The sequence below is a fragment of the Eulemur rufifrons genome, chromosome 5 (genome assembly GCF_041146395.1).
Source record: "Eulemur rufifrons isolate Redbay chromosome 5, OSU_ERuf_1, whole genome shotgun sequence".
In the NCBI taxonomy this organism is placed as follows: domain Eukaryota; kingdom Metazoa; phylum Chordata; class Mammalia; order Primates; family Lemuridae; genus Eulemur; species Eulemur rufifrons.
This window is the reverse complement of record NC_090987.1, coordinates 39641208-39653827: the sequence shown is the minus strand read 5'-3', so window position 1 is coordinate 39653827 and position 12620 is coordinate 39641208. Positions and strand designations below refer to the sequence as shown.

At 36.7% G+C, this 12620-nt stretch overlaps 1 protein-coding gene across 2 annotated transcripts in view; it reads right to left on the bottom strand.

Moving 5' to 3' along the window:
• OSBPL1A (oxysterol binding protein like 1A) overlaps positions 1 to 12620 on the bottom strand; it is a 187203-nt gene that overhangs the window by 111381 nt on the left and 63202 nt on the right. Inside the window, exons 12-14 of one of the 2 annotated variants that reach the window (XM_069468506.1) lie at positions 12026 to 12124; positions 10124 to 10246; positions 3557 to 3638 (exon numbers count right to left, since the gene is read on the bottom strand). In XM_069468506.1, coding sequence (XP_069324607.1) covers positions 3557 to 3638; positions 10124 to 10246; positions 12026 to 12124 — 304 coding nt within the window. Of the gene's footprint in view, positions 1 to 3556; positions 3639 to 9599; positions 9649 to 10123; positions 10247 to 12025; positions 12125 to 12620 lie in introns of those variants that run through there. The other variant, XM_069468507.1, reaches the window with a different exon arrangement.

Here is a 12620-nt window from a genome sequence, read left to right as displayed (position 1 = left end):
CCGCAACTTGAGATATAAGAACATTCTGAAAAGGGACTTAAATTGGTATGGTTGACATTTTTAGAGATAAAATTAGAAATACATGTAATATGAAAGAACATGTCGCTATGGGGAAAATAACAAATTAAAAAACCACCACTATTAATTTCTGGAATTATAAAACACAGTCATTAAGATTAGAAATTAGAAAGACAAAGGAGTAAACAAAAATTGACCAAACTGACAAAAAAACTAAAACTAGAAAACAGATTTAAGACTTGGAAGGCAACACAGAAAAATAAAAAAGGAATGAGAAACCAAGAGGTCGCGAGTAGAATGAGAAGGTTCAACATATGTCTATTAGGAATTCTGGCAGAAGAGAATAAAAAGAATGAAGTAAAACTTGAAGAGAGAAAGGCTAAGGATTTTTCTAGACTGAAGAAAGACAATGAATGAATGAGTCCTTAAAGAAGAACAGAGTCTCAAGCAAGATATATTAATAGAACAACAAAATCCAAACCTAGAGACAGAATAGAACTGCAGGATACCAAAGACAAAGTGAAAATCTCTGCAGCAACAAGAGCGGGGGTAAAAGACTACCTACAAAGGAATCACAATGAGAATATCAGAATATTGGAAGAAGCTGGAATCACATATTCAAAATGCTAGTGGAAGATAACTATAACCCAGTGAGGGTGAGATAAAGATTTAGACAAGGCAGACATTCTACTACTCATAGATCCTCAATGAAAGAATTACCCAAAGAACTGCTTCAGTCAGAAAAAACTGAATCCAGGAGAGGAGTAGGATATAAAAATCAATGGCATTAACTGTGGGACCCCTCTCCACAAAAGAATGCAGAACATTCCACAATTCTGATTATTCATTCCCTATTTTGTCTCTAAAAGCTCTCAGGGACTTACATAATCTTTAAATTTGCTAACTTGACAGAACAAATTGACTACCTGTTTCTTTCTGAGTTTGAGATAAATAAGCTATAAATTTAAGGTAGATAAGCAGGTCGTTCGTGTCACTCAGTCATTCATTACACACACACACCCCATCGTGCGCCATGTATTGTTCAGGTACCGACGATAATCAGCCAACAGATGGACAAAAGTCCCTGCCCTCGTGGAGTTCATATCCCAGTGTGGGAGGCAATCAGGTATACACGCACATGCAGGAAGCCTGGTAAGTGACAAGGAGAGATACAAAGCAGGGAAGAGGGATGGCAAGTGTTGAGGGGAACTGCAACTTTAGAGAGGGTGAGGCATCAGACAGGGCCCTGGCAGGGAAGAGCTGGCATGCTCACAGGCTAACCAAGAAGTTTAAACAGAGACTGCTCACAAAGGCGGGGAGGGCTGAGTGAACTACCAGACACTGGCATGCAGGACACAGCACCCTGGGGCAGGGGGCAAGAGCTAGAGTCATAGAATAGGGCCATGAGCCGGGTAGAGGAGCCCAGCAGCACTGTTAAAACCACAGCTCAGCCGGGACGAGTGGAGATAAACCTCTGACCCCATTCCCCTCCCATCCCATCCCCTCCACCAGTCTCCTGACAGGGCCTCCCACTTGCTGAATCCAATCAGAAGTCCAAGGTCAAGGAAGCCCTAGAACTGCAGGCTGCAGTGCACACAGCAGGGCAGAGAATGGATGTGCAGGAGCAAACCAATGCAGGCGGCACGAGAAAGCCTCAGTCTGAGGGGACCTTTTGAGGAAAGGCCCAGGGAAGGAAGGAAGGAAGTGACTACCCTGGAGAAAAGCCTTCTGGAAAGAGGAAGCAGCACATGAAAGGCCTGGGGCAGGGTATGCCTGGCTTGCAGGAAGGACAGACAGGAGGCCAGTGAGGCTCCAGCAGAGCCCAGCAGGGGACGGAGTAGATCCAGATCTCAAGGTCAAAGGTGACCTGGAGGCTTTGCAGGTCAGTAGAAGGACTCTCTGCCTTTCACTCCAAGTGAGATGATCTGGAAGCCACTGGATGTTTCAAGCAAGGACATCAATACACTGATGTTTCAGAGGGGTCCCTGGGGCAGGGACTACAAGGGCAAGGATGGAATTTGGGGGCCGGCTGGGAGGCTGTTCTCTTTTGTGTATCAATTGGTATGTACATCTGTAAGCAATGTTGATTTCTTTTCAATTCCTCCAAGTTGGATAAATTATCTGCTCAATCACTGCTGATACAGACATGAATACCATCATTATGAGTGACATGCCATATAGGTAATCTAAACCAAGAGATACGACTCAAAGTTTAAAAAAATTTTGGTTGTAGTTCTGATACAATTTCTTGGTTTGGGCCAGATTAAATCAATTAATCTTCATAGTCATCTCACTCTGGACTTTTCTCCACATCTTTTGAATGTTGTTATTATCTCTTCTTACTTTTGATGGCTCTTGGTGAAGATATTGTTTTAAAAGCCCATTGATGGTCATAGAAGCCTGATTCCTAATATACTGAAAACCAATGAACTGTACACTTCACATTAGTGAATTTTTTATGTGAATTATATCTAATAAAGCTGTTATTATTTTAAAAGTCCATTGAGAATGAATAGTGCTAAATAATACAATATTGTAGCCTGCAATTAATAATCAAAATGATTTAAATGTTGTCCTTCCCAAAGCTATCTACTGATAAAAATAAACATTGAACTGAAGTAAAGAGACTCCCTAGGTACATTTGAACAGATACAGGATATTTATGCTTAGTTTACTCTAATATTAACATTTCTCCACATTCCCTGGGAACATATAAACTGAACCTAGGAGTCCACTGAGGGAAAGTTGTACATGATTAAAATTAATAGTTAATCATAAATTTAGAGAACTAAATCAAGTATACTTTAGTGGTGTCATTTATATACACATCATGGCTAAAGACTAAAACAACTGTTAGAAAGAGTTTAAGGTCAAAGAAACATGATAATCTTTTAATTTACAAAGGAATAAACGATTTTTTCTCAATACATAAGTTAGATCTTTAGGCTATTTATAGTCAACTCTTGGTAATTCATAATTATCAGAGAGTGAAGTCATAAAAAGTTACTACTGAAAGGAAAATTAATAATTAGATAGATAAAATCATATATACATTTATAGAATCATAAAAGGCCAAGACCTGGAAATAATCAACCCCTTTATTTTAATGGCTGGGGGAACTGAGTCTCAGAGAATTTAAACATACTGTTCAAAGTAACAACTAGTAAGTGGCAGACCACGGATGTAAGCCTAAGACAGTTTGACTCCAAATCCCAAGCCTTCTGGGATTCATAAGTGAAATTCTCATTATGTAGCCGAAATGAATTTACAGACCAAAAACATTAGTTTTTCTTTTTCTTAAAAGAATAAAAACACTGTTAATTTATAAAGCAAGCCTCATCAGTGATGAGTAATTTTAAATAGCTTTTTTAAGATTTTTAAATAGTTTTATCAAATATACTTCTGAATTCAAAACCAAAAATTATCTAAAATGTACAAACAAAACCACAAAGGGTCAATAGCGATGGTAACAAGTTGTGTTAAAGAGTGATTTTTGGGGGGTAGTGTTGTCTGGGTTTTTTTTTTTTTTTTTTTTTACCTTTAGCCATGTCACACTCCTTAATCATTGTGAGAAAGATGGAAATTTCCCCATCTAGTCTCTGTTGGCATGACTGTGCTTTCTGGAAAGAAAAAAAAAAAAAGACAAAATTAAAACAAATAAAAAATTTTTATGTTACTTATGTTTTAACGTTTCTATTAAAACTTTCAGTTTATAGACTGATGCACCACAATTGAGACACATTCCTTATAGAGAGAAAAAGGTGAGAGAAAATTTCCTTAGAAAACAGAATATAACATTTAATAATCAAGTATAGATTAGTAGAAATAAATATTTCTAAATTCTCAATACATTCAACATCTGTTTACAGATACCATACAATTGCATTAATTACTAGTACTATCTCATTATACCACATATATCTGAGGAATTATATTGCTGATTTAACACTTTTAGTAAGCCTAATTAAATTCATCAGGAAATTATTAAAATGTGTTCCTTGAGAATATATTTTTAAAACCGCTTTTGTTTTTTAAAGAAAAAAATTCCAGATGGTCCTAACATTTGGAAACCACAAGCTGATTCTCATTCAGCAATCTAAGTGCATGCAGCCCCCACATAATCAGACCAAAAAGGACATTTTCTTAGTAAGTCAAAGCTTATAAAAATAAAGTCAATTAGAGAAAGCACTCTTCCTTGTAACTTGAAAGTTCTACATTTTTAGATCCCTAAAAGCAAAACAAATACACAATTTCATGATGTTAATTTCATCCCATCTTAGTGCAGATTTGGGAGTCCAAAATGAAAAATCAGATAAATCCATCTATTACATTAACAATGTCATTTTGAAGTTAGTTTTATACATAGCTTCCCATTGAAGAGGTGCGAAGAATGAGCAAGAAAATTATAATTGTAAATTTGCTTGGTTATGGCATAGAGAATATTTATTCTGAGAACCTTAACCTTTTAATATTAGAATAATACTGTTGTAGGTAGAGCAATATATTTAGCCTTCTGACACTTCCATACTTTGTACTCCCAATCTCAACTGGCCCATCACAAAGCATTTTGCTTCCACAAAATTAAACCTACTACAGCTCAGTGTGCCAAGGTGACGGAGGTAAACATTCTTTTCTCCTATTTCACCTTATAAATTTTTTAATGCTTATAATGCTCAGATCAACCACAGAATTTATTCATAGTACCACATTAGTGACAGGCAATGTTCTCTTTTAAATCTGCCTTACTATTACTCTTTTTGCTTTGAGAGCCCTGACAACACCTAAGTTCTGTTGTTCTTTTGTGTTTTTCTTTTTTTGAGAAGGAAAATAAGTACACTATGCAATTTAAAACACCACAGGAAGAGAAATAGTATGCTTGATAGTTTTTTCAGACATAGCCTGTGAATACAGGTTAAAGGCAGAGAAGAAGTCAATCTGGAGGCACTGAAACACGTACCGCAACCAAATGCATCTCTCATGATTTATTAATAGAAAATCACCATTCTTGGTCTATACATATTTAATACTCCTACTCATGTACAAGTCAATGCTACTGTTTTCTCTTTTCCTTTCTATGGTGAAAGTTAGCTAGACACATAAAAGCAAGCACTGGCTTCATTTGCAGATTATGATCTGTAATAAACAGGATAGTTCCCGAAGTTATAATTAAAGGTAAGAAACACCCTCCATAGCATCATCTTCAAATACTTGAATCACAGTCATGTTCCTCTAGCATATCTACCTGACAGTTACTAAAAAGAGTTTCCTTGATGATTTACTTGTTTTAAAAAGTACATAATAGGTCAGCTGGATAAGATGCAATCTACTCATACTGTTTTGAGTCCAATGTGTGTCTTCAGTTCTAAACAATTTAGTGTCATTCAACTGATACTAAAAAGAACAGAGAGGTTATTAATATAACAAAACACATTCCTCAATTTGCTATAATTTCCCCTTAGCAGCTATTGGTTATATTTTGAAAACCTAAAAATCTATTTATGACAGTTAATTCTTATAAATTTTTTGCAGAGTCAACATGGTGTCTCATTCTTGACTTTTATGCCATTCACATTATGTTAGGGACTCTTTTTAAGTTTTAATTTCTATTTACTTAATCTATATAAATGGGATCCTACTATGAGCATGTTCTAATACCTGAAGTTTGACAGTATTATAACCTTACCCAAGTTATCTGGGCAAATCACACAAGAACGAGGATTATACCCACTGATGTGGGGCCCAGGGACTGGGAGGCAGCCCAGGTGAGCAGCTGAGCCACATTGACAACACAGGTCTCCAGTTCAGACTATTGATTTTAGTGGTTGATTTTGTTTGACTTAAGCTAATGTTAAACTACCTTATGATCCCTGATCTAGAGGGCAGCCCAGAAATGCATATCAAGGGGGTGAAGAGCTGGAGAGGAGTGCATCAGGTAGGAGGGAATTAATTCCAGGCTATTTCCTACAGAAAATCCACATTCAATTAATTCAGAACAGCAGCAGGTTACCTCCTACTCAGCAATAAAAAGGCACAAATTACTAATACACACAACAACATGATAGTGAGTGAAAAAAGACACCAAAGAGCACTTACTGTGTGATTCCATTTACATGAAATTCTAGAACAGGAAAACTGACAATGCCTATAATGATGCTGTCATCGTATCAATGTCATTAGGTCAGTGGCTGCCTAGATGGAGACAACCACTGGGAAGAGGAGCAAGGGAACTTTCTGAGGTGATAAAAATGTTCTGCAGCTTGACAACAGCAGTGGTTACACAGGGTAACATTTATTAGGATACATCAAATTGAAGACAAAGTGAATTTCTTTTATTGTATGCAAATTATACTTCAATAATTCAAACTTTTAAAATAATAGATTGTAGGACCTTGAAAACTTTCTTCTCTGCAGAAAATAGCCCGTATTTCAACATACTGGTGCCCTAGTACTCCTCTCTCAGTCTTCCCAACTCCAGCAAAGTTCATTTCAAGGAAAATCCCATACCTCATCTTCCCTGAGTCAACCCACATTGCGTTTATTCTTTCTGACACCTGATGATTACTATGGCCCTGTTTTGTAATTTTCTTAATGTTTTACTTTGCAGTAGACATTTACATAAAGTAAAAATAAAAAAATAAAAGGGCCAGGCATGGTGGCTCACGCCTGTAATGCCAGCATTTTGGGAGGCTGAGGTGGGAGGACCCCTTGAGGCCAGGAGGAGTTTGAGACCAGCTTGGCAATAACAAGATCCTGTCTCTACAAAAAACAGAAAAATTAGCCGGGCGTGGCGATGCATGACTAGAGTCCCAGCTACCAGGGAGCCTGAGGCAGGAGGATCACTTGAGCCCAGTTATCTGAAGTTACAGTGAGCTATGATGACACCATTGCACTCCAGCCTGGGTGAAAGCGAGACTTCATCTCTAAAAATAAAAATAAACAAAGGATATACGGAGAAAAGTAATTCTCCTTCACATACCTATCAACCCTAAAGCCCCAGTTTTGCACCTTTCTGAGCTCCAAAGGCAACAAGCACTAATCTCTCATCTTTCTTGGGATGATCTAAATCTGTACAAATATGTACGGGTGCATGCCCTTTCTTCCTCCCAAGTAGTAGCATATTCGATCCATCATTTTATACCTTGCCCATAATCTCGTAAGTCTTAAATATATCAGTATATATAAATTTGCTTCAGTCTTGTATGAACGTACCGATTGATCTTTATCAGCTCCGTTGATGTACATGCATCTTTCTGCACATTTATTTTAGTCAGGAATCACTCTTAAATCAGGAAAGTGTTATATTCTTTCTCATTTGATTAAACTGTAGCATCATCTGCTCATTATTTCTTATAAACCAGAGACAGTTCAGAGCCCCACTGGCTCAAGATATCCTCAACAAATAAAACCCCCACTTTGCCAGGACCACCCAAAGTCTCCTAAGAGCCCACCCCAGTGCTGTCCGATACAACTTTCTACGATGTCAGAAACGTTCTGTACCTGTGCTGTCCAACGTGGTAGCCATATGTAGCTAATGAGCACTTGAAATGTAGCTAGTTAAAATGAGAAACTGAATTTTTAATTTAATTACGTTAAATGTAAATAGCCACACGTGGCCAGTAGCTATCACAGTGGGTGGTGCAGCTCAATGCCAATGCTGTGCTCGACTTTTCTCTACCTGCAACAACAACGAGGCCAATATTTATACAACTTGTCTTGTACTTTTCTCCCCATAGATCTAACCTCAAGGCAGTGATAGAGAGCTAAAAAGAATGTTTTAAAGTTTTTTTAGGGGGGGCCTCATTTTGGGGAGAAGTAAAAATGAGACCAAAATTATCACATAGTATGGACATTTTCCCTCATTTTTTCCCCTTTCTTTCTTTCCTTATTATTACTATTTTTTTTTTAAGAAACAGAGTCTCACTATGTTGTCCAAGCTAGACTCGAACTCCTGGGCTCAAGCGACTCAGCCTCCCAAGTTGGGACCATAAGTGTGCACTAACATGATCAGCTTTCCCCAATTTCTTATAGGTCTAGGTACTAATCCAAAAGCATGCTGAGGAGATAAGGTCCAGTTTTGTGGTTAGCTCAGAGAAGTTTAGAGTACTTCAATCCTATAGATACCAAGACTAGATCTGTTCCACATATTGGCCTCCAAATTTCCTTGGAATTTAAGAACTCAAGAACTAAGGGCATCCTGGCACCATTCTACCACAAGCTACAATTCAGCACACTTCAAAGCTTGTTTCAGACTTTTCCTACTTTGAACTAGCCTCCAGATGCTGAGACAGAATCAAGACTCACAGAATTAGTATTCACAGTCTGTTGGACAAAGATATGTCTATAATCTGCAAAATCTGAAAGTGCTTCACACTGGCTAAAACTCTGACTTTAGGTACTATAAAAGCTGGAAGGCAACAACTTCATGGTTTTAAAGTTAACATAGGAACAAAATATTCAAATAAGGAATAAAATGAAAGGTACAGTTGAGTTTGAAAACCTGAAAATTTGAAAATTATACTAAAGAAGAAACCTTTCTTTAAGGAAATTTTTCAATGGCATGCAAGTTAATGTGCTTTTATTTTACCTGTAACTTCCATTAGAAAGGTCTTAAAGTTACCATAATCCCAGGAAAGATATTAGTACGCTTTGTAAAGCCTTCCAGGTTTTAACACTTACTTTACACGGAGGTTAGATAAATACAGAAGGATTTCTTTTCACTTGGGAAATACCAACTAAAGTTAAAATATTTAACATAGTTTATTTTTTTTTTACTCATTTAACATAATTTTGGTGATATGTATTTAAATCTTCCCTATTTTCCCGAATAGATTTAATGTTATTTAGACACTCTGGTAGATGTGACTTTTGCCAAGTTCACTAATCTAAAAATTATGTTTATCGTTCTTACACATTAGGCTTATAAAACAGAATTAATACTGGTAAAGTAACTGTCCACAAATCCTGGGAATGTCCTCAAGAAGACATAGGAGAGCTCAAATTCTTTTGTGTTCCACCATAAATTAAGATTAGGGATTGAAAAAGTCAAAATCCCTCATGTATTTAAATGTATGGGCCTATAAGTCGATAAAATTCCATAGGTATTAGCAAACTTAACTTCATTAAAGTTGTTAATTAGAAACATTCAAATCTTGCAACTAGCTAATTTATTTTTTTAAAAAAGGATTAACCTTACTAGGCAAATTCATTTATCCTGACATAATTATTTGGATTGAAACACATCATCCTTTCATAATTCTAATGCTTCCAAACCCAATTCCCATTCATTTATAAACAAAGCGCATTTAAAAGATACAGCCAGACACAGTGGTGTAAGGGACCATGGAGACTCACAAGGCAGGAGGGTGGAAAAATTACCTATAGGGTACAATGTAGGCTACTAGGGTGACAGGCACACTAAAAGCCAAGACTCTACCACTGTATGATACATACATGTAACAGAACTCAACTTGTACCCCCTAAATCTATTAAAATTAAAAAAAAAAAGAAAGGAAAGAAAAAAGATACAGTCAGAAAATTGATGCCCCCCCCAAAAAAATAAATACCTATTTCATTTCAATTACATATGCTGATACTTCTCTACGGGTACAGCATTGATGTCATTTCAGATGAGGGCCTCTTCATTCATTATTGACGCTTTACCTCTTAGCAATGAAGTTACAGATTACAAGTCTTTTAAATGAAACTACTGACCAAGAAAGGTATCACTATGGTTGCATTATTTAAACTCTGAAATATGCAGTGAAGTCATAAAGGGCAGGAAGTCAAGCTATGCATGCTCCCCCTACTGGTGGCAGCTTTTAAGCAGAATGACGATCTGATTACAGGAATGTAAAAAGTTTAACATAAAAAGACACAGTTAGGCACATGTCGGTATTGCTACCGGCGTACCTACAAAGGCACCTGATAGTATTACCATGACAGAGACATTATAAATACCAATAGAATATGACTGAACAAAGAGCAATACTATTCCTACCGTTATCAGAAATTGTAATTTCAAAACCTCACATCTTAAAAAAAAGTTCTTGATAAAACCCCCGTGACAGAGTTAGCAATAAAGGTCAGGTTACTTTTTCCTGTTTACCTCTAAGGATTTCTTCAAGTCTACAGCAGAAACTGCATCTTCCTCTTCATCATCGGTCAACTGGTCCTGGGAACAGTAGTGAGTGCTGTAAGCAGAATGTTCTTCTATTGCTTCCAGCCAATTCTAAAATAATCCAAGGATTATAAATAAAAGCATTTTTATTCCAAAGAGAGAATATGACAATGATCTGGAAAGCATAAAATTTAAAGAAAAGCAACCAACAATGAATAATGCAGGTCTCTTGTCTGCGAAATGTCCAGATAAAAAAATTTTCCCAGTACTTTAAAAATCATCATCTATAAGTTTACATATTCATTAATATCAATACTCAAATATATTATAGAAATTAAATAAATGGGGGAACTTGTTTTCACTTAAACTTATAGGTTCTCAACATGGCTGAATGGGTTATTATATAGTAAAGGATCCAGACACACAATTTTACTAAATTGCAGTCAAATTATAAGCACAAGAAACTCAGATCACATTAAAATAGCCAACAATTGCCCTGATATTTTAACTTTTCTATATTTTGTAAAAATCAGTGATTTCACAAAAAGAATATTTGGCCTAAAAATATTTGGCTTACTTCTATCTCATTTTCTTATAGCATTATTCAGGATCAAATCATACCATTTTATGAAATGTTGGGACAGTTGTGAGTTAGACTGTTTAGGGTTCTTTGCAGGGACAAAGTTAACCACCTTGAAAAATAGATTTTTTTAACCCCTTACATGGTTTATTTAAAAAAAAACTAGATTGATCTATGGATACTACTTTGATTTAAAGGAATATGGATTTTCCATTAAATAACTGTACCATGAATTTTGGTCTAGTGACCAATTTTTTTTTTTTTTTTTTTTTGACACAGAGTCTTGAGCTCTGTTGCCCTGGCTAGAGTGCAGTGCTGCATTATCATAGCTCACTACTACCTCCAACTCCTGAGCTTAAGTGATCCTCCTGCCTCAGCCTCCCTAGTAGCTGGGACTACAGGTGTTCACCACCACGCCCAGCTAATTTTTCTATTTTTAGTAGAGACAGGGTCTCACTCTTGCTCAGGCTGTCCTGAGCTCAAGCGATCCTCCCGCCCTGGCCTCCCAGAGTGCTAGGATTACAAGTGTGAGCCACCGCACCCAGCACAATTCCACTTTTCTTGCTTGCTGCTATTGTTCAATTTACCACAAAGAAAGGCTGTCTATACTGTAGTAAGCATCAGAACACGCCCTGGATTGTAGTCCAGGTTCTGTCACTTATAAGCTGCACAGCCTTCGGAAATCACTTCAATCTTACAATCTTCAGTTTCCTCACCTATAAATTAAAGGGTAAACTAAGTAATCATTTACACTCAGAGAATGTCCCTCACATTCGGAGAATTAAAATTGAAAAACATACTGTAAACAGAAAATATCTACAGGTATATATTGATTAAGAACCAATTCATAAGCCAAATTTTAAAAGCTTCATATAATTGCTTCCATTAAAAAAATACAACCAGGGCCAGGTGCAGTGGCTCACACCTGTAATCCTAGAACTTTGGGAGGTTGAGGCAGGAGGATCACTTGAGGCCAACAGTTCGAGACCAACCTACGCAACATAGCAAGACCCCATCTCTACAAAAAATAGAAAAATTAGCTGGGTGTGGTGGCATATACCTGTACTCCCAGCTACTCGGGAGACTGAAGCAGGAGGATCGCTTGAGCCCAGGAGTGTGAGGTTGCAGTGAGCTATGCTGAGGCCACTGCACTCTAGATCAGGCAAAAGAACAAGACCCTATCCCTCTCCCACCCCCACAAAAAAAGTACAATCAATAAGATCTTAGTTGTTAATACTGAACCTACATTATATTCATGTCTTTAAATGTTCTTTAAGTTTTATGAAAGATAAATGAATCCATAAGATTACCTCTCTTGACTGTTGAAGGCTATTCTTAGGAACCCTGAAGCCATGAAGAGTGTCATCAAAGCATTTAATAAAGAAGAGGCAGCTGTCAGTGGATTTTACCTTGGATATAGAGAAGTCAGTAAGACAACAACACTCACATAAAAGATGACCCTAAAATTATCTATACATAGAATTTAAAGTAGTAACATGACTTAATGATAATCAATTGAACATTTAAAATATTAATAAAAACTGTTTACAGCAGGAGTATCAAATGCGCTGTAGTTTATCCAGATCAAATCTGGCTTTCACATTATTAGTTACTCAAAGTAAATACAACTAGTTCATTAGGTACGTAGTTTTAGTTCCCCCTTCTATTAAGCATAACTCAGTATGCACTTGGGCTGTAAAATTCCTTAAACAACACAGATCCAATTTCTTATTCATATTACTCTCCTCAACGTTTTGTTTGAGTGGAGATAAGGCTGACAAAGAATGAGAAAAGGGGGTAAGAAGAATGAGAAATAATTTTTTTAAAATAAAAATTTGGAAAGAAAGGGGGTTTAAGAATGGAAAAAGGTAGGCTTTTGCTTCAAGACCCTATCAGAGGGCCCCC